Source organism: Salvelinus sp. IW2-2015, linkage group LG31 (genome assembly GCF_002910315.2).
Source record: "Salvelinus sp. IW2-2015 linkage group LG31, ASM291031v2, whole genome shotgun sequence".
NCBI lineage: Eukaryota > Metazoa > Chordata > Actinopteri > Salmoniformes > Salmonidae > Salvelinus > Salvelinus sp. IW2-2015.
Window position 1 is genome coordinate 25996606 of NC_036870.1, and position 23275 is coordinate 26019880.

Below are 23275 nucleotides of genomic sequence, written 5' to 3' on the forward strand. Positions count from 1 at the left end.
TTTTTTCTAAAAAACAGGCATGAGGTAGCTTCAACCTTTTTTTGTAATATTTTTGTGGTTTTAAACCTCCTCTTTGGAAGATATACAAAGACCACAAAGTGATGCATACGTTCAGCGTTTTTATTACACTTCTTTTATTTTTTACAAAATGATGACATGTCCCACAACATGGTGTTTTCCCGCGTCTCTTTGGGCTGCTGTATTAATTTGCATTGCACAACGCTCCGTTCAGTCCATTGGTCCTCTCCGATAGAGCCCAGCTTAAGCAAGTGGATGCGCAGAGGGAATGAGCATTCAGTATAAAAAAAAAACACACAAAGAAGGGCAGAGATTTTTTCTTTTTTTCTTTCTTTCTCCCTTTTTTTAATTTATCATGAGTCCATTTATTTGAAACAGACTGGGCCAATGTCCAAACCAAACTCTTGATCAGCTCCACCAATGTCCAAAGGTGCAATGTCGAGGATGGGCAGGCGAGATGGTTTATTTGTTCTGTATTCAATGACTGTCTTGCTCCACTGGCCAGTGTGTCTCTGCAGAGGTAGGACAAAAGGAGAAACCATGTATCAGAATAGTGCACCACTCAGTATATCAAATCGTGAAAACATACAAATGCTTCACTTACAATAATACCCTACAGTAGCCTATGATACTTTAAATAAAGAGTCAGATTCCCAAACTCTTTCACTAACCAATAAGTTACAGAAAACTACCCTGAGCCTGAGTTAACCCTTCCACCATGCACTGCATCTATTTGTGTGAGTGAGCACAGAGAGAGAACGAACAAAGCTCTTGTTCCAGACATTGCGGTGGAAAAGGAAAGGGGACTTACAGTGCAGCCGTCCTCCAGAACGTTGAAAGTGAAGCGACTGTTGCCCTCGGCACTCAGCTCCACGTCGTTAGAGCCCTGCAGGAGCACGGCCTTCTTCAGGTTGCCGTTCTCTCCGTCCATGTACGCCACGCTGTTCTTGCAGTGGTACGTGATGTTCTGGGTGGCCTGGTTGGCCAGGAGACGCATGAAGGCCAGCTGAGTGGCCATGCTCTGGGGGCTCAGGGTCTCGTCATTGTACGCAAACTGTGAAACATAGGAGGAATTAAGACAGGATCAGTGTCAAGATATAGTCTCAAGCATTTAGAGAAAAACCTGGTTTAAGAATCGTATAGATAGATGTCTAATGATCTCCTTAAAATGGAACCAATACAATCACGTTAATGGTAGTGGATATTAATGTAAGCCAAACACATGGTTCAATACTATACTAGTAAAACATGCCTCAAATCAGACTGGTGTGCCAATCAAATCAATGTGTCTTCCTGATGTTCAAACTGTCCGCTCTTGTCATTAGAATCAGTACAGGTTCAGTCTGCTCACCTCAGTACCACCGTTAATGGTCTCTCCGAACCAGACGTGCTTCTTGTTCTCAGAGCTCCTGTACCAGTTCTTGCGGGCGATGCTCTCTGGGTGAGGGTGGATGCAGGTGTGTCCGGTGGAGAAGTCGCAGTGGGCCTTGATAGCATCAGCAATGCAGCCCTGGTTGGGGTCGATCCAGTAGAAACCTGCAGGGGAGGACAAGAACGAGAAACATCGATTAGCACCGATAATACTACTAACACTATTATTAATGCTTCATTGGGGTTTTACTTTTTTAGGTGTTGTTTAAGTTTCAGGTTCGACATGATACTGTATATTTTATGAGTTTGATCGCTCAAGGAGAGTATTGGTAGTGAAATGTAGTGATAGATAGGGATGCAAAGTTGTTGAGACTCGAAGAATGTAGATATTTTATTGGTTAAGAGAGTATGATGGTTCTAAGGCACCTCAGTGAGTCAACCAATCAATAAAGAGAAAGACAGAGATGTGTCTGTGGCACCAACTCACCGCTGCTCCATTCGGGGTGGCTGAGTCTGATGTCTCTGCAGGTACGGGCGGGGTTCTTCTTGGAACCCTCGGGGGTGAGCAAGTTCTCGATCTGGGAGTTTAGGGACTTGATGGTGGCGTCCACCTCGTAGTCCTTGGCCCTGAGAGAGGGCTGGTCGGCTCTGTACTCATCGTAACCACCAGACTGATCGTATCCGCCACCAGCAGGACCTGCGGGTCCGGGAAGACCAGGAGAGCCGGGGGGACCCTGTGGGCGAGAGAAGAGAGTTAACAACCTCAACCTTGGTCAAAGGTCACTACAAGTGCAACTTGTATTTGTGAAGTTATGTTTAAGCTAATTACATGTTAGCCTAGATACATTATGTGTTGGGATGTTAACAGCTAGTATCTGCTTTCACACAGAGCTTATTAGATCATCCCCCTTTGTCAGCCATACTGTAGCTTTTGTCTGACTGACTGGCTGACTGACTGAGGCAGGTGTGTGAGTACTAGATATACTCACAGCAGGTCCGAGATGTCCAGGGGAACCACGGTGTCCAACAGGTCCGATAGCACCATGACCTCCAGCTCTACCATCCTTACCAGGGGGACCATGGGGTCCGGCAGGGCCCTAGAGACAAGCAGAGGGAGATGACAAGGACATGTGTCAATATATGTATTTTATCTGTCTAGTTGGAGGAAGATACAACGGAGGGAGTTTGATGTGGATAGCACTGGTTACTTACTCTGGGTCCAGCAGGTCCAGTGATACCAGCAGAGCCAGTCTCACCAGATGGTCCCTGGAAGGGAGAGATATGTTTAGATTAGAGACCTCAGGGGTAGCTACAGAATACTGCAGGGGCGGGATATGGTAAGATAGTAGACCTCAGGGGTAGCTACAGCATAAGAACATTGTCATACAGTAAATTATTCAGATGTTTACTTGACATGGCTATAAGGCTTCTGTAAATGAAATGGAGGTGATACAAACTTGGGGATACGGGCTATTTCAGGATATGAGATTAGATCATGTTGGATGGATGGAGGGTCAGAGCAGTCATCATGACTTACGTTTGGTCCGGGCATTCCCTGTAGACCACCATGTCCACGCAGACCCTTCATGCCTCTGTCTCCTTTCTCTCCAGCCCCACCCTTCTCTCCGCGGGGACCAGCGGGGCCCTACAACACAAGGAGACAGAACCATAACAGACGTGCGTTATTTCATATAGACCTACAGTATAGGCACAATTAGGCTACGTTGATGCATTATGATAGTTAAAATGATTAGACAAGTCTTAATTCAGCCGTCCGAGTCAAGATGAGGTTGGATAAGGTACTCACGGCGGCACCACGGGCACCAGCAGCACCGACGGGACCACCATTTCCATTTGGGCCCTAGAGAGGAAGAGAAGAAGAAGATTAAGAGATGGAACCACAGTAATATGCTACAGATGGAACCACAGTAACAGTTCCTTTGTGTAGTGTACAAGTTATGTCTGTTTTATGTGAATATGAACTTACAGCCTCTCCACGGTTTCCAGGTCTGCCGACGGCGCCGGAGGGTCCGTTAGGTCCGGGTTGACCAGAGCTTCCAAGGGCTCCAGGAGAACCAGGCTCACCACGGTCACCCTGCAAGGGGGCAAAGTTCAAGGTTCAAAGTTGAAAGTTCAAGACATTGTTTCAACTGATATGAAGGTCCGTTCATATGAATGTTTCATGTTCCTGTGATGAAGCCTGTAAAATGGAATCAGCTTCCCCTCTCCMAATCCTAACCTTAACCATTAGTGGGGAAAATGCAAAACTGACCCCCAGATCAGCGTCTAGGGGCAACTTCACCCTACACCACACATGACAGAGAGGAGTGTACCTTGAAGCCAGCAGTTCCGGGACGGCCGGGAGGTCCATCGTTGCCAGTGCTACCCTGTGGGGTGACAAAATAGCATGTTAATTGCGCTGCCATGGGAACTGCACGTGAACTGTAATTTCGATTTTGAGCCATGTCTTTACTTACAGGCTCTAAGTACTTGTTTAACAAATCAATTAATGAATCAATTGATCCTTACCTCACGTCCAGCCTCTCCCTGAGAACCAGTCATACCGGGCATGCCAATGTTACCAGAGGGACCACGGGGTCCAGAGGCACCAGCGGGTCCAAGTCTCCCAGGCTCACCCTGAATGGCACACAGTATCACAGGATCAACACAGTACAAACACATACCATAGTAACACACAGTCAATGTACTGTATCCATAACTCATCAATGGATTGCAACACAGACTAATATGGTTGTATGGGCTGCACTAGTCTGGAATAGCATGTCATTTTCAAGAAGTGTGTTTTAGCACATTTTTGATCATTCCAATATTATATGCCAAATAGCACATTTTCCAGAGCTTTTTTTTGTTCTGCAAGTCAGATGTTTCTGCAAAGGCAGTTTGAATAATGTTTTGAAATAACAGAAGGTGTGATGTTCTCACCACAGCACCAGGACCGCCAGGAAGACCCTTGTCACCACGGGAACCAGGCAGACCAACGAAGCCAGAGGGTCCGAGCACACCTTGGGGTCCAGCGGTACCAGGAGCACCCTGAACAGGGACAGGAGATCAGGAGGTGAGAGTGGAGAAAAGCAGAGAACAGAGAAAGAAACAATCACTTCCCCCTATCACCATTAGTGGTGAATGGGGGTGTTTTGTTATGCAACCCAAACAATGTAAAATGCCTTGAGACTAAATGAAAAGCTAGCCTGGTCCCAGATCTGTTCTGTGCTGTTTTACCAACTCCCATGGTCCTATTGCAAAACAGCACAAACAGATCTGGGACCAGGCTAGTGAAAGGCATGACATAAATCTCATCCATTCTTGAGAAGATGCCTCAATGGGAGCTATGAAGACTTACGGGAGGACCGCTCTCTCCAGTGGGTCCCTTGTCTCCAGCGATACCAGAGGGTCCAATTTGTCCATGCTCTCCCTGAGGTCCCCCGGGACCAGAATCACCACGGAGACCACGAGGGCCATCCTTACCAGCGGGACCGGCGGAGCCAGGGGGCCCAGAAATACCCTGTGTGTAGGGAAAAGGACGGGATAAGTTATTGAGGGGAAAAAAAGAGAGAGGTGTGTGTGTGTGTGTGTGTGTGTGTGTGTGTGTACTTACAGCGGGACCGGGGCCTCCAACTCTACCGGCAGCACCAGGGAAACCAGTCAGACCCTGAAGAGAAAGAACAGAGGTCAAAGGTAGAACGCAGCCAAGGTCACTGGGTCACAGAGAGATGGGGTGTCGTTCACAGGCGGCTGGTGGCACCTTAATTGGGGAGGACGAGCTCATAGTAATGGCTGGAAAGAAGTCATTGGAATGGTATGAAACACATAAAACAAATGGTTTCCATGTGGTTGATCCCATTCCATTTACTCCATTCCAGACATTATTATGAGCCGTCCTCCCCTCAGCAGCCACCTGTGGTGTCGTGTGTGTGATAGTGACAGTACTTACAGAAGGTCCAGCATCACCACGACCACCAGGGGGGCCAGCTGGTCCACTAGCACCCTAGACAAGAAGACGAGAAAAGTCAGTAAATTATATAATTTACAGTACATGATGTCTGTGTGAATGGATATAGTTGATTCCCGTTGAAGATAGCATTTCTGAGTGAGACTTACAGAAGGTCCAGATTGGCCAGCAGGTCCAGAAGGGCCGGCGGGGCCGACATCTCCCTTTCCACCAGCGGGTCCTTTGTCTCCTCTAGGTCCAGACTGACCATCAGAACCCTGCATGGAACACAAAGACACGGGTCAGAACAGAACAAGGGCTGCAGCAACACAAGGTAGTGTGTGTGTTGGCGCGCATACACAAAATTGAACACATGTTTGAGGGTATACGTCTCCATGTTAAAGAAAATCACTATATTCTGATGCATACATGTGACATGTTTATGTGTGGTTTCAGGGTATCAACCGAAGCAGTACTTACAGGGGGTCCGGCGAAGCCGGGAGGTCCGGCAGGTCCACCCTCTCCACGCTCTCCCTAAAACAGAGCAGGAACATGATAGGGTTGACTGGTGTTTTGGGGAAGATATTCTGAATAGTAGATCATGTTAGTCCTTAATTCCTTTGATGTGTTATATAAGTAGTTGTAGGTACTTACATTGGGTCCACGAAGACCAGCAGGTCCGGCAGGGCCGAAGGAGCCAGACTCACCCTGAAAGAGAGCAAAGATGGAGAATGTAAAGGCTGAATCGACCCAAAAATCTGAAAGACTCATCTTGGAAGCTCGGATGTAGAACATTTCTTCATGGTCTGCATAACTTTGATCAATGAACCCTAGCCTTTCAAGTTCCACAGGATGTTCAGTATTCATGTTGAAGCTTATTAATTACCATTTGTTTCCAAAACAAGCACAACAATGAGTTGCCATATCCTGGTAGATGAATTTGAAGTGTGATGGTGTATAATAGAGCAGGTGTCCAGGCAGTGTTGTGTCTTCCAGGGGCATGTCCAGTAGGCACAGCACGGAGGAAAACGGTTTTGAAACAGGGAGGTAGTTGTCCAATCAGAAATGTTTTGTTTTGTTTTCTGATGCAAATCGTAAAACAATATTGGCGCTATGGTGTGCCCTCCTGACCGTAACACAGGTTTCCATCATTTGAAGATGACATCAGCTGTTTGGACCTTGGCAGTGTGCTACTGAAAACTGTCCAGCAAATGGCGACGTTGAGATTCTAGATTCAGAAGCTGTGGCAGGTGGGTCAGTGCTATCTGGAATCCTAGGGACATCCATACCCTAAACTCTAACCCAAACTCCCAACTTAACCATAACCATTACCTAACCCTTACCATTTCAAATTTCAGCTGTATATAATTTCCACATCAATGGGGTAGGGACACTCCAAGGATCCCGGATAGCACGGACCGTGGCAGGTGGGGCGCTAGTACTTCTTCTCTCTGGTCTGGACTAGAGGCCTTTGTTGTTGTCCAAATATTCAGAATGACCATACTCAACAATATAGTCCATTACATATCTTGATCACTTGTGAAGAGCCAAAGAGTCTTGAAGAAGCCTCGCTATTCCTGCTCGGTAGGTGAGTGAACGGTACTCCATCTTGGATGTGCATAATCATTGACAAATCTTCCCTAAGTGAGCCCCACAATATTTCTCATCATCTGAACCAATGTGTTTCATTCATCCTTTGCTATCCTTTCATGTGTTGAGGACTAAGGGAGACGATATTCAGGCTGTTTACCTTTTCACCATTAGCACCGGAAGGTCCAGGGGGTCCACTTGGTCCGGGGGCACCCTAGAAAGAGACACAAGGCACAAAGTCAGACTAAAACACAATAGAGACAGAATATCAATGTATTGGATGTTGTTTTCACTGTGAAAGTGACCTAATGAGATGAGAGAGGAACTTACACGGGCTCCATCTCTTCCCATGTTACCCTCAAGTCCTCTGTGTCCACCCTCACCCTAGATTCGAAAGAGGGAAAATACATGTTAGTCACTCGTTTAAAATAACCATTATATATTATTGTTTTAGTCAAGGTCTATCAGAGAAGATGCTGCATTAAGGATAAGAATGTCAAATTCTCCCAATGTTTGTACTGTAAAATAACTGTCAAGCGCTGCATTTCACATCAGAAATGATAATTGACATCAATTACACCTTTTATTCAACTTTTGTCTTGTGAAATATAACTTTTTTGTATATGTTTACTTGCGGCATATTCTGGGGGACTTACCTTCTCACCCTTGGGTCCAGGAGTACCACCGGCACCGCGCTCACCGGGCATGCCACCGGGTCCTTGGTGTCCAGGGCCACCAGCAATGCCGACAGAACCAGGCTCTCCCTGAAACACAGACATTGGTGAAGAATGGTTCCACCTATAAGCTATCCGTCTCATGGAGCAAGACCATGAGTGGTTAGGAGCTWCATCTGACTACAGTGCTTAAAAGAACAGTGGTGTATTTCTCATACAGAATCGGGTTGCGTCTTCATCAAAACCATACATTGGTACTACCAGATCTTTTGTAAGGCCAGAAGATATTACAGACCACAACATGACAAGGAAAACTCTGGCCATTGTTTACAACAGTAATATGGTTCTAAGCCCTTCATAGAGCTGGGATCACCTTTCCCTATTAACAACAGTAATATGGTTCTAAGCCCTTCATAGAGCTGGGATCACCTTGCCACCATCGGTGCCTGGAGTTCCAGCAGGTCCACGAGCACCGATGGCTCCCTGAGATCCAGCAGAGCCAGCAGGACCAGAGTTTCCACGCTCTCCCTAGGAACAGACAGAGAGAGAGGGCGACTGTCAGCACCAGGGCTCTGTCATGGGCACACCACAGTATGTGTACACTACAGGTGTGTGGGTGTGAGATGTATATAAAGATGTAAATGAGTGAACAGGATCATGTGCATGGCAACAGGTGTATGGTTGACCAGCTGTCAGAAGATCATAGTTAATGGTCTGTGAGAGGTATTCATGAGTGGACATACCTTGACGCCAGCAGGTCCAGGGAGTCCCTGGTCTCCGTGCATACCCTGTTGAGAGATGAATGCTTTGTTAGTGCAAGATATTACATAGCGAGAATACTAATTGAATAAAGAGAATATACTGAAACAGGAGGTAATATTTCTATAAACTAAAATGGAATTTGCTGTTAAGTTTGTGTTACAGGGTAAATGTATTTGTGGAAGTTTGTTTGTTATGGCTTTGTGGATGTAGGTTTGTGGAAGTGTTTATGTGTTTATGTGTTTGTGGATGTACAGTGGGTTTGTGTTACAGATCACAGGTTCTAGGTTTAGTTGCTCACTTGGTTGCCAGCTTTGCCAGCCTCTCCAGCAGGTCCAGCGGGGCCGGGCAGACCCTGGAAACCTGGAGCACCAGAGGGTCCCTGCTCTCCCTTCTCACCAGCGTTACCCTGTAGAAGAGAGAATCAAGTTCAATCAAATACAATTCACTGTAAGATTAGATTCTAGTTCTTACTGTGTATTTAGAGGAAATAGTGTATAGATATAATAGACTACTTACAACAACTCCAGCAGGGCCGGGGGCTCCATTGTTACCATCAGCACCTGGGCCGCCCTAAGCAGAGACAGGGAGAGCTAGGTGAAACACTGACACTGGCAGCAGGTGAATGATAGTTCAGTCAAAGTTCATTGAGGAAACAACTCTTTTGTAATAAATGACTATAGATGTAGAGTAAGTAATACATTTGTGTTGACTGTTTGGTTCTGTACCATCAGTCATACGAGGTCACAGATTTAGGATACTTAGCTTTACCAACTGCTAATTTGAGAGATGGCTACCATAGTAGTAAATGAATGCCTTTAACAGTAGAGAGTTGGTAATGTAATGAATGTTGTCTGATGCGGGGGTACTTACTCTCAGACCAGTTGCACCATTTGGTCCCTTATCACCACCCTTGCCAGCCTCACCCTGGAGGGTGAGAATGAAGAGACCATGGAAACGTCAGATGATCATCGTTTCATGTTGGTTGACAGAATATACGAGCATATTCTGTCCATATTCTGTCTTTCAATTTCACTTCCTGTTTATTAATTTGATCCCATTTTGCCCATATCGAAGTGCATCAACAACCCAGCTGTCTCTCTCACAGTCCAATCTCATGCTAGTAGATCAACTTCCTGGTTTTACTTCCTGGTTCTACTTACTCCAGGTCCCTTGGGGCCGGGGAATCCGATGTTACCGGGCTGGCCTCTGGGTCCAGTTGGGCCGGGGGGACCAGTGCGTCCGTCCAGACCAGCAGCACCCTAGAATAGGATACAAAACAACAGGGATCAGATATGGCACACCACCACTAGGTGGGTTTTAACATTGTTGGTGGATGGGGTGGGTTACTGTAACCATACCACCAATACAATGTAAGTGCTTTGAACCAATCCATTATCATGACAAGCAATTTCATTGTATTCTAATATTTTAGGATATACAGTGTTTGAAAGGATTAATATTGGAGATGTGTTTAATTACTTACAGATGGGCCTTCCTTGCCTGGGGGTCCACCCTGTCCAGAGTTTCCGGGCAGGCCCTATTAACAGACAGAACTTGTTAGTCATTCAGTATCACAGCTAGAGATCACATGCAATATTTGGTTCAGAGATTAGACAGAGAATCCATTATACATCTTATTGAAACATTATGATTGACAGGTGTGTGTGACACTTACTCTGGCTCCAGTCAGACCAGACTCGCCAGCACGACCGGCATCACCAGGGCCTCCACGGATACCACCAGGGCCGGTGGCTCCACGAGCTCCAGGCATACCCTGGCAGAGAGGGGAGGAGGAAGAGGAACCCATGAGTACAGAACAGTCACTATATTACAAGGTAAAATTCACTATTTTCTTCCTGCATTTGAACAACTTTCATCATTGTTAATAATATTTTAGTAAACAGAATATTTGGGGGACTTACAATGGGACCACCTCTTCCCTCCAGACCAGGCAAACCACGAGTTCCAGCACCTCCCTATGAGACACAAACAGACATGAGTCAACCATAACCACTCACCTGCACCTTATAGCAACACACCAAGACTGTACCCCCACACTGGGTCTGGTATGATATACTCACTCTAGCTCCACGCAGACCAGCGGGCCCGGTGGCACCAACCTCGCCAGTTGAGCCTCTCTTGCCCTCCTCACCAGCGGGACCAGCGGCACCCTGGACACCAGAGTGACCCTGAAGGAGAAAGCAGAGACATTAGAGACAGCCACAAACACACACCATGTACTGACATAATGCTAGAGCATACCTATACTGCTAAACAGCAGTAGTATGGATACTCACAGGCTCTCCCTTAGCACCAGAATCTCCTTTTTGTCCAGAGGGTCCAGGGTCACCCTGCAGTCAAAGAGACACAGATACATGATCAAYATTCATACAGATTGTGTTAGTAAAGTGTTGTTGAGCTGCTTTTTAGGTCCAGCGGTACTCACACCAAGGCCTCTAGCTCCAGTGGATCCCTGAGGGCCCTGGGGGCCGGGACCTCCTCTTGGGCCAGGGAAACCAGGGGCTCCAGCAACACCGGGGAGACCCTAGAACACACACACAGGATGGAAGAGTGGTGAGTAAGAAGACAGCTGAAGTACCTACTGCATAAACATGATCATAACATTACCTAATCACATTACCATAACCTTATCTAATCACATTATCTAATCACATTACCTAATCACATTACCATAACAATCACCTAATGACATTACCATAACATTACCTAATCACATGACCTAATCAAAGTGCCATAACATCACCTAATTACATGACCATAACATTACCTAATTACATTACCATAACCACATGACCTAATCACATTACCATAACATTACTTAATCACCCAATGGAGTCACTAGAACAGTTACTTATGGCTAATATCACTTCCATGTAATGTGGGAACAACTGAATTCATTTCTGTCCTTCATAAATTCTAAAGCTAAAGCGATTCATCGTTGATGCTATTTGAGTGTGCTATTTGCTGATATGTCAACTGCTGTGCCTCAATCATAACTCATATCATGCCTATATGAGTCCAAGGCTCAAGTGAACAAGATTCTACATCTTGACCTTTGTCTCACCCTAAATTACCTTTGGACTGTCAATCTAGTCTACCCACAAAGCAACTATGGCCAGAATACTTACAGCAGCTCCCTTGGCGCCGTTGATACCGTTGTTACCAGGGTTACCCTACAAGGAGAGGAAAAGGAAAGAGAGAGTGTTACAGACAAGTGTGTAGCGATGCCAAGAAACCAACCAACATGATGGAAAATATATATGACCATTGGAGAGAGTTAGAGTATGTATTTCAGGACCAGGTAACAAGAAAATCAAGAGAGCCTTCAATGTGACATTTCACACTGTGATAATGTTGTAGTATGTTGGTAGTATATACTTACAACGGGACCGACGGGGCCAACGGCTCCATTAGTACCGGGCTCTCCTCTGCCTCCCTGAGGTCCAGATGGGCCATTGGCTCCAGCACCTCCAATCTCTCCCTGTTACAGTAACATTTTGATTGAGTCACACAATCCATTCAAATGGGTAATAAAATGTTTTATGATGTTATATAGATGTTATATAGATGTTTTATGGTATAGAAATCCTCATAGGAACACTATGTATGGAATCATTAGTTTGGTCAACATGATTGGTCCCTTTAGTTTAGACAGTAAATCAATCAGATTATCGGATAGTGATAACCAATTAGAGAATCATGATGGGTGTTGAGAAAGCTCTTTAGATGTGGTTCTACGGTGCCCAGAACTGGGAATCTTCTCTGGTGTCCACACTAATAATGTCCATGATATACTAAGGATTGTGATCATGTAGAAATGCTTTGGAGATGACCATGATGACATCCCTTACCTTGGGGCCAGGGGCTCCAGGGAAACCAGGGGGACCAGCTGCTCCAAGAGGACCCTGGGAAACAGGAAATAGAGAGATGACATAGTGAAATAGAGGTCAAGGGTTACAGAAAGTGTTGTAAGATGAAGCTACCCCTAGAAGCGGACGATCTAACTTCAGTTTTAGCATTTCCACCTGTAATGATTTAGGTTAGGATTACGAGRGGGATAAGCTGATCCTAGATCAGATCTGGGCCTAAAGATTTTTGTAATCTTTTTTAAAATYGAACTTTTATTTAACTAGGCAGATACAGTAACGTCAACAGAGGGGTCACCCCTAGGTGATCCATAAGGTTAAGGGGTCAGAGGTTATGGGGTCAAAGGAGAAGTAGCACTCACAGCAGGGCCGGCGGGTCCGGTACTTCCATCAGCACCACGGGCACCAGCGGGGCCAGCAGGGCCGGCACGGCCTCTCTCACCATTCAGACCACGAGAACCCTGAGGTGGGGAAGAGAGGCAGAGAGAGATGAGAGAGAGTATGGTTGAGTACAAGTGTGTATTTATTTTTAAGTGCATGTATATAGTGAGTATAGTATGATATATTACTGGTTGTACATTTGATTTCCCAACAAGGATAATACATAGTGATTGGTGATCAGTAGACAGTGAAGAGGATACAGCAAGTACTCATCTCCACTGTTTCCTTTGCAATCAGCTATGTGAACGCAATGTATTTTGCATGTGACAAATGATAAAGAATCAATGTGGGGTACATTCAGACTCGGCTATGCAGGTGACGTGTTCTATTAGTGATACATATGGCTCGGGCTAGCACCTGACAACATGCTAATTTTGACATTTTCCTCTTGGGAACAATATGATGAAAAAGAGAAGGGTGACATAATGTGTGAACTTACAGCTGATCCGGGGTTTCCGTTAGCTCCATGGGCACCTGTCTCACCCTATGGGAGAAGCAGGAGAACACGTATTCAGATGACAGCAGGTCATAGGTTACGAACGGTGTGAACACTGGATATATCTAGATTGGTAAACATGGGTGTAATAGAAATGTAATTCTCAGAGATTTATGTAGGTACTATGGTGAACAAGTGGTAAAACAAACACTGATATTTGAGTAACCGCTATCAATGTAGCGGGATTGTGACTAAACGTGCACTAAAATGTGCTACTGTATGTGAAATTCACTTTACTTTTAGGTGTTACAGGGTAGGTTTCCGGACCCAGGTTAATCCTATACGTCAAGTCAAAAGCTTGCACAATGGATCTCTCCATTGAAAGTGTTTTTTTAGTCCAGGACTAGGCCTAATCTGTGGCCTACAAAGATGAAAGCTAAATGTCTGTTACACCTCTGCATTAGGCCTCCTGTGCAATCTGTGGGATTTGACAGGGATAAAGGAATGAGGTTGTGATTGAGGAGGATGTACTGTGGCTGCAACTTTACCTTAGCACCTCCTGAACCAGACTCTCCCTTGCGTCCATCCAGACCATTGTAACCCTGGAGCACAAAGAGAACAGGTTAGCATCCTGAGACAATACACAATTATTATAGTCTAAAATCAATTAAGAACAGGAAACAAATAATCTCCCCCACCCCCTTATCGTTCAGATCATATTAATTCTCATATTGATTATCTGGTGAGGGAATATTAATTTGAGTTTAAACTTGAGATCTCTGCTACTTGTATTCTGTTTGATGTGGGATGCATTTTCGCTCAGCTTCTCATGGGACAAAACTCCTAATTTCCCATCATTACTAGTCTTTTCTAAAGACTATATCTGCATCTCAAAATACACACCATTCCCTTCATAGTGCACTTGACCAGAGCCACAGTGGGGGGGGGATAGGGTGTCATTTGAGATTAGTACTACAAGGGAAGTGTGTGACTGGGTCACATTCAGTGGGGTGCAACATTACAGAACATCCAGATACAAATGTATTACGTAGAACAGACATGCTTCTCTGTCATGTGGAATGGAGAATCATGTCAGCTCTATACAAGTAATCTCTATCTGTAACCTTCAGAGCGTTGCACCCTCCTGAATGCTACCCAGGTGTGTCTCCAGGACAGAACAGGTATACTGTATAACAGCGTCTTTGGGAGGTCGTTAAGAGAGGCAGGGCCAGGCAGGTATTTATGTAAATACTCACTCTGTGTCCCTTCATTCCAGGAAGTCCAGGAGTTCCGGGGAATCCACGAGCACCCTACAGAGGAGGGAAAGAAGAGGTTTCACGTGATGACACTATGGGTTCATGTATATTTAGTGTCAATGTATATTTTGTTAAAGTCTGTCAGCTCTGGACATTGCCCTTACCTGAGTTCCGGGGCCACCTCTGTCACCAGGCTTTCCAGGTCTTCCGTTGTTACCCTAGAATTGAACAGACAAGCTGCATTAGATGTGTATACTGTAGGTCCACTATCATGATAGCATGCGTCTGTAGCATTTTCCACATCCACTAATCGCCCCAGTAGGCAAGTAGTGCCACAGGTAGATAGTTATCAAACCAACAGTTAGACCAAAATAACACCAAGGATTTTAACCTTTTACTTACATCCTCACCGGGCTTGCCTGCGGATCCAGAAGGTCCACGAGCACCAATGGAGCCCTTGGATGAGAGAGATGTCAGAGGTCAGGGTAAGGTCATAGTCAAATTCTGTGATCAATGTTTTAGGCTGCCTTTCTGTGTAGTAGTGTAGTGTTGATGGCTTCATCTGTGTCTGTAGAGTTGAAATGGTTAACGTACAGGTATGAGAAATGAATATCTGTTTAGACCAAATTGACTATGGGGTATCACTGTGTGGGGATGTGTTGGACTATAACTATACTACATGGGACAGTGTTGAAGATGTGGGATAAGGGGTAGAGGAGAGAGAGTAAGGAGATATGTATAGAGTGACATGCTGAGCTCTGATCAACCTGTTATAGAGAGAATGTAACAGTGGGTTACAGTTTCCATGAGAGAGTTATCTTACAGTCTGTCCAGGCTCTCCAGGCTCTCCAGCGTGTCCTGTGAATCCTTGGGGTCCCTGTTGATGGGAAAACGACACAACAGTGAGTCGATTTATCCAAATGAGACATTGTTTTATTACTATGTGATCAGTTAGGTGTGATGAGTAGAACCAGGACTTATTCCATTCTGAACATGTGATCTGATCCCTAGTTAGGGGCTATAGTAGGGTCCTAGTTAGCGGCTATAGTAGGGGTCCTAATTAGGGGCTATAGTAGGGTCCTAATTAGGGGTCCTAGTTAGTGGCTATATAGGGCCACTAGTTAGTGGCCTATAGTAGTGGCTATAGTAGGGGTCCTAGTTAGGGGCTATAGTAAGGGGTCCTAGTTAGGGGCTATAGTAGGGGTCCTAGTTAGGGGCTATAGTAGGGGTCCTAGTTAGGGGCTATAGTAGGGGTCCTAGTTAGGGGCTATAGTAGGGGTCCTAGTTAGGGGCTATAGTAGGGGTCCTAGTTAGGGGCTATAGTAGGGGTCCTAGTTAGGGGCTATAGTAGGGGTCCTAGTTAGGGGCTATAGTAGGGGTCCTGGTTAGGGGCTATAGTAGGGGTCCTAGTTAGGTGCTGTACTAGGGCCTGTGAGTTTTTCCTGGCCAGGTCACTGAGTCAGGAAAACCTCCTGGCCTTCATGTTGAGTTTATATGAGAAAAAGAAACATTGTGTCATTTGACAACTACTTACAGGGGATCCGGATGGTCCGTTGGGCCCTCTAGATCCCATCAAACCCTGAGGAGAGAAAGACAAAGCACATTGAAATCAGATCAAAGTTACTGTACATGATCTTAATACTGTTCAATAAAAATGGACGTCCAATTCGGATATGAATCAGTGTAGGGGGAATGAAATTGGAAAAATGTCAAACAAAAACTTTTGCTTAAAATAGCAGAGAAAGGCTGTGTTAAATCTTATCCAAATTTAAATCTTAAATGATTTGGGAAGAAGAAGGATAACATTTGAAGAGAATATAATGGTAATACATTATTCATGGTTACCGAATTGGTATTCTATTGGTAAAAACTTAGCTATGTATCTTGATGTGTCTCTACAGAGTAGATGAAGAAATAACTGCAGGGTCTGGTGTCATATGCTGGACGATGAAGAGGTTATGATCAGTTTCCTAACAGCTCATGATCTACAATGCTGTTTCTGGCTGAATCCCAAAAGAAAGCCTACTCCATAGGCATTGATAAGATTATGAAAGGCTATCAGCTTCACGGTTACAACTCTATCAGATCCATACAAATGCCTAGGGGTCAGGGGCTAGGCAAGGACTAGTGACAAGGGAATAATGGCCTAAGGGCTAAGCAGGGACAGTGCTAGTGCTAGTGCCAAGTAGGAAGGGCCTACAGGGTGTGCCAACTGGTTAGGGGTGAGGGTTTAATTTGGGGTTAATTCAGGGTCCCTCTCCCTCTTGTGTCCGGAGGCCTCACCATGGGTCCAGGTCCGGGGTCGCTGCCTTTTCCTCCATCAAACTGAGCAGCAAAGTTCTGGCAAAACAAAACAGGGACACACATTATTATCACAGAAATGAACAATTAATAAAAGCCATGTTTGACAAAAAATAATGGTATAGTAGTCATAATTCCATTGGTTAATCCCAGAGGGTCCTGAGACATCAGAATAGTAGTTCTTAGAGTCAACCATGATGAACAATATTGACAAACTGTCCCAGTATTGAAAATAAGTTTAGTCTAAAACGAAATTATCTCAGAATATAAGGTCATTGGAACCTCCRATCACTTTGTTGTGTGCGTAAGCCATGTTTATGATTTACAGTGTCAGGGGGTCATCGTGGAGTCAAAGGTTCATAGGTCAACAAGGTATAAAGTCATAAGGGTATATGAGGTCATGTGTGAGGTCATGGGGTCAAGACCACCCAATTGAACTCATCCCTAGAGAGTACTAGGTAAGGCTTCAAGGGACAGTCTGAACACTTTTACCATGGCTGATTTGAGAGGAACCAAGTGCCCTGCCCCGGTAACAAACCAAAACAGATGAGTTCTGTTGGTCACGGTTAGAGTTACAAATGTCCTCCATTTTCAGGGGGAAAAATTGCCAGCCAATGAAAACATTTGTTACAGAACTGTCAGCCATTTTATGTGTGACTGAAACATGCTCGTTCTTAGAGTGAGAAAATGAGGGACATAATGATATAGCTGAACTTACGCCTCCAAGTCCAGGGGGACCAGGGGGGCCGGCAACGCCGGGGAGTCCAGCTTTACCATCTCTTCCATTACGGCCTTGGGGACCCTGAGAGATGAGAGAGCGATAGAAACAACTTATTATTTAAAGAAATGTTTCAGCTAAAATACTTTATATTCTATACATATTCATGCTGTAATTCCGCTGGAAATGTCCTTCATCCTCTGATGTTGTTTATGATGACTTTCTATTTTTTGTTTTGTTTTCTGTTGTGATGTTGCCCAGTCCTGTAACATGCTATAAGTGCTGTATTGTACACTATAGAAAAATGGGAAAACATTCTAAATTATTACAAAATGACTACAATTTACAAAATGATGTATAATTGATTTATAGCCATTTTAAAATCATATGTTATTGCTTATATGTTTATAATATATCTGGGTAAAAATACATCCAATAATATCGTTGTCAACATCGAGGATGTAGGCCTCTGTGCCATGTGATCAAGGGGTGTGGCCACAACGGGGTCAAAGTATGTCATGTAGCCCTCTCAGAAATGTACATTTAAACAAGTGTAGTAACTTGCAGACACCTAACTTACAACATCTAAACACCATAGGGGACAGCTGGGTTTTCTTTGCTTACCCTGTCACCTCGAGGTCCTTTCTCTCCCGTTGGGCCCTATGGTGGGAAAATATCTTAATCAGACAAACATACAAGACAAACCACTCAAATAAACATTTTAAAAGCATATCAGTACTTCTAGCAAAGCTGGTCAGACCCTAATCTCAAATAGATTGCATCAATGTTAAAGGAAAAATCCACTCAAACTATCTTTTGGTATTTTTTTCATTAATCCAATGTTGATCATTGTGATGATATGGCCAGTGACACTTTGCTTCTTGAAAGTCCAATATCTTGAAAATTTGACTGCTGACATGTAAAACATTTTGGGACTGTATCAACAGTGGATTAATGAAAAAAATACCAAGAGATAGTTTGAGTGGATTTTTCCTTTAATTGAGTTCAAGCGTTAGAAGATAGACTGCTATGTGTCATAATGTGTACATAAACAAACTTGACCTTACAGTTTGAGGACAAGCATGTCAACACATTAATGTTACTGTATGAGTCAACAGTGCATACTGACTCGGCCTCTCACTTGACCTTTGAGTAATCCTGAGCCTCAAAGTTCAGATATGCCACACTTTTCTATACTAGTAAATGACACATAAGAACATGTTTGCTCACCTTGAGTCCACCCTAAATAGAAAAGAAGATAAATAAATTTAAGATTTATTTATTCAGTCTTTCCTACATTTCTTATGTCATTCAAAGTGTAAGCTATATCAACCGTACCTCAGTTCTCATCTCTTTTTTCCCAACAAAGCATATTAGTTGCCAGTGTCATAACACAGTATTGCATGCATAAGTGTATATTATAAGTCACATGCTTGTGCAGATAACTATATCAAACAGATAACAGCACAAAGATATAATATCATATTAAGCACTATTGCAGAGAGATGTTTAAAGGTGCACTATGGAGCTGGGTCAGTGATCTAATGCCAAATCCAGATTGATGTTGCATGGCAGTAGGCTATGCAGGTGTATAGGCCAATCAATCAATCATAATCACTTCACATTATAGAAACACTACCCCTTTAAAGCATCAGAATGCCAACATAGAGCTGAGAAACAATATCCAGGTGAGCAATTTGTAGCAATCTCAACTATAACAGACCATTTTAAACAAGAAACACTTCCTTTATACTGTAAAAAAAAAAAAGAAGATATAATACAGGCCAAATCCAGGGCCTGTGTTAAAAAAGCTTCTCATAATAGGAGTGCTTATCTAGGATCAGGTCTTCCCTTCCACATAATTGTATTAATTATTATCTAAAATGCTAAACTGATTCTAGATCAGCACTTCTCAGAGACTTACTGAATATGGGCCTGGAATGTATCTGCCATTTTTAGCTTTCAAACCTCTTCCTGATCCTATTAAAGGGCCCGTTGTGCCCAGCGGCCCCATGGGTAAACCAGCACCAGCACTGGCAGTTTTAACTTTCACTGACACCACCCCTGACCAATAGGAGCCTCACCTATTCATTGGCAGCAAATAAAGAAAAAATAACCCTCTTCAGAGGTAGCCTAAAATCAAACTGAAATACTCCGCTATAGTTGAGATTGCTCATATTGTCGACAGAGGGATCCTTTCACCGAATATTAGCTGGAATTTGGAACCAACAGATGAGATGCAAAAAGGTAAAATCTCTTCTAAAAGCTGTTTTGATAGATAATATCATGCACATGTACTAACCGCTGTGATGTTTCAACGAGGAGGAGGAGGAGGAAAGGACATACTCAGTTAGAACATGATAACTAACATAGTAAAATAGTTTCTGGAGCAATCTAAATTCTCTCTTCTTTTGACCCATTTGTCTAATGCAAAATGCCTTATTTTCCTTTGTAGATAGCAAAATATAACTGTTGTTATTTGTTTCCAGAATATACACAAAGATTAGAAAGATTAGAATGATAAGCATCTAAAAGGCAATCTGACAAAAACAACCAAAACCATATAAAAGGTGAAAGGTATCAAAGCTGTCCATATAAATGCGGCCTAGCTTCTACAATATTCCATGGAGTTTTTTCAACAACAACATTGGGTCATATATAGGCCTGAAATAGCTACTAAAATTCAACAGCATCCATCTTTAGGGAAAATAAAAATATTCAAATATGACTGAATTATATTTAATGCATTGTTGACAACTTCTCACTGACTGGAAATGTCAGTGTCATTTARACACTTGCCAACCAGCCAGCAGTCAAGTGTTTACAGGCTTCAAAGGCCTGTGTATCCGCATCCCCTAAGGAAATCAACTTGTGATGGAACGAAGACCAGAAGTAAGCCTAGTGTAATTAGGTACTGTATATGGATGTACTGCTATAAATTAAGTGATCAGAATTCACTATAGTATACCTAAGTAAATTATATCCTATCATATGCTATCCTATGCTTTTGTATTGCATCATTGCCTATTATCTACTCTGTATAGCAGGGCTGCCCAACCCTCTTCCTGGAGATCTACTGTCCTGTAGGTTCAGTCCAATCATCTTCCTGGAGATCTACTGTCCTGTAGGTTCAGTCCAACCCTCTTCCTGGAGATCTACCGTCCTGTGGGTTCTCAGTTCAACCCTAATTTAACACATTCTACTAATTAGCTGCTCAACAAGACCTTAACTAGCTGAATCAGAGATGCTAAATTAGGGTTGGACTGAACCCACAGGACAGTAGATCTTCAGGAAGAGGGTTGGACTGAAAACACACAGGACAGTAGATCTCCAGGAAGATGATTGGACTGAAAACMYACAGGACAGTAGATCTCCAGGAAGATGATTGGACTGAACCTACAGGACAGTAGAACTCCAGGAAGAGGATTGGACTGAAAACCTACAGAACAGTAGATCTCCAGGAAGAGGGTTGGACAGCCCTGATGTATAGCAACTCGATTTTGAGGAGTCTAAATTACTACATTTGTCTAAATTACATTGTCAATGGTTTTGAAGAACTATCATCTTATGTTGCTTGTTATGACCTAGGCGTTTCCTGTTTAGGCCTCAGTGGTGTCCTCATTATGATGCGGCATAACAACCGGTTCCTCTACATTTGGTCCTGCCCTGCTGATGGAGTGGCATCGCACCTCCGCTAAAATACTGCGTTGTAATGTCCTTACGTGACCACTAGATAACGCATTTGGACACTTAAAAGAATATCATCATGGAAAAGATTGTTTTAACTTATATTAGTTGTATATACAACGCAAATGTCATTTGTTTTACTTGAAAATAACGCTCTTAATTCTTATAATATAAATATTAACTATATTTAAATGAAATAGCTCTAAACCTCTACACAAGGCCTTCTCTTTCACAAGGCCTAACAAATAGGTCATAGCTTGCACTAAGTTACTCAAGAATGTCAAAATAATTTTGGGATCGAAAATCTATACTTTTGTAAAGATCTATATGTATTTCTATAGAAAATATATCTGGGAGCGATGATGCCAAAGGGGATGCTGTTAAATTGACCACCAGGGGGCGACGTTTCAATTCYCTATAATAAAAGTTAATTCCCTGGACTCTGAACAGTATGTACAACGCCCCAAACTTTTCATCCTAGGAGTTTACAGATACATTCCAATTGTAGTCTAGCTGTTCGCAGTTCCATTGTTCTAAAATCTATTCAAAGCCACTACCTTAACAACTTTAAACGATTCTTTCAAGGCTGTGATAACGTTATCATCAGTGCGTTTCTCTGAGACTATTCAATTGGCAATTGTATCCACGGAAAAAGAATGAAGAATCCACCGAAATGACCAGGATCCGTTCGGTTTTATACAGCCAGAGGGAAGCCCTCAAAATAACTTTTAGTGGTCCTCTGGTTATTTCCAAGTAAGTTCCATATAAAAGCCAAGCATAAGCGCTGTAAGGTCCTCCTGAACTCTTAAAACAGGACAAAAATCCTCGGTAAAAGACAAAAACATATCAAACTTACATTGGCATGATGCTAGAAATGAAGTTACTGCAAGCAGCAACAGAATCCGGTTATCCACAAAGCTGAGCATGTCTAAGCAGACATGCAGACTCCTTGTGCTGCAGTGCCCTGTTTAACTACTTCAAGCAGGCATACAGTTGTGGTGACTAGAGTAACTCCAAGATTGGAAACCTGCTGCCGTGATGCTAGAATAATACAGACCAATCAGTCCTATTTATATGGCAGGAGGTTCCTTTGTCTGCGTGTCAACAGTCAGCCCTCGGACCAATAGGAGAAGTGAAATCCTATACGACTCCCATCCCATCCCATCCCCAATAAGTCATGTGGTCCTACATCTCCAGCCTTCTCTCAGAAACGTTGGCAATGCTTCGTCGATGATGACGAGTGCATCGTTTTAATTAGATCCATTCTTGAGGACGTGGACAATGTAGACGTTTAAAAAGGAGTAAGACCTGCATTTTTTTCTCAGACTTTTTGTAGTTCATCACACTGGACGTGTAGCCGAGAAAGAAGGGGTAGTTCAGTACGCCGGAGCTTGGTGAGGGCACGTTGGCCATCCGACTGTCATCTTGTGCTTTGCCCGGGTCGGGTCTGACGCGTAGGCCAAATCTGCCCTGTGCGGTGCGCGCAGGAATGCGCCCAGCATCTCTGTCGGTCGGATTTAAATAAGAAAATGCCATACAGGGAGAGGACGCAGGAGCTTTTTCTGTTTGTAAAAATCAGCAATTTTTTTTCATGGACTATTTGTACTCCAAGTTTGACTTTTAAAGCGTGGATTTAGCCTATATTTACCCCCCCAAGCTTTACGCATTATCACTATTTACTGTTTTACACAATCATTTCACTGACTTCACACACAGGCCTCTCCCTGCCTGTCGACATTGTAAAGCTTCTAACATTTCTAAGTGAGTCCTAATTAATATAAAGAAAGCATTTTTCATTCATCAAGACAAGCATTTTATATATTTATCTGTGTGAATAAAATCACAGGTTTAATGACAGATCATCCTCCAAGCAACATATGGGTATAAGATATGGGTGTTTTGATATAAATTATAGCACAGCTGTAGGCTAYATTAATTGATGGGGATGGTGGATCCGGTGTTCAAAGGGAACTCTATTCTGGAAAAGCCTGTGCATTGTCATGGAATGCAATGGAGGTATTCTACCGCCTGGACTGATCATACAAAAGACAGGTGAGAGATATCTGATTTCAGATTCTCTCCCTCCCTCCCCATCAGCTCTTACCTGGCCACATGACCAGACATGTTGGCAGTCACACTACTACCACACTAATGCTTCCCAAATGCTATCTCTACCTCTCACAGT

At 43.6% G+C, this 23275-nt stretch overlaps 1 protein-coding gene across 1 annotated transcript; it reads right to left on the minus strand.

Moving 5' to 3' along the window:
- Nucleotides 1–106: 106 nt before the first annotated feature.
- Nucleotides 107–22110, minus strand: LOC111955426 (collagen alpha-2(I) chain). Its single transcript, XM_070436344.1, has 49 exons — nt 21947–22110; nt 20334–20335; nt 18028–18063; nt 17404–17487; nt 16668–16724; nt 15919–15963; nt 15208–15261; nt 14787–14840; nt 14549–14602; nt 14385–14438; nt 13677–13730; nt 13132–13176; nt 12614–12712; nt 12237–12290; nt 11768–11866; nt 11514–11558; nt 10811–10909; nt 10662–10715; nt 10446–10553; nt 10287–10340; nt 10040–10138; nt 9848–9901; nt 9525–9623; nt 9235–9288; nt 8881–8934; nt 8663–8770; nt 8346–8390; nt 8032–8130; nt 7585–7692; nt 7259–7312; nt 7089–7142; nt 5993–6046; nt 5819–5872; nt 5509–5616; nt 5342–5395; nt 5006–5059; nt 4751–4912; nt 4333–4440; nt 3919–4026; nt 3723–3776; nt 3377–3484; nt 3197–3250; nt 2927–3034; nt 2602–2655; nt 2379–2486; nt 1877–2123; nt 1370–1554; nt 830–1072; nt 107–530 (listed from the first exon to the last, which is right to left on the minus strand). Exons 1-49 carry the CDS (start codon nt 22014–22016, stop codon nt 384–386), a joined length of 4059 nt encoding a protein of 1352 aa, XP_070292445.1. The 5' UTR covers nt 22017–22110; the 3' UTR covers nt 107–383.
- Nucleotides 22111–23275: the final 1165 nt, after the last annotated feature.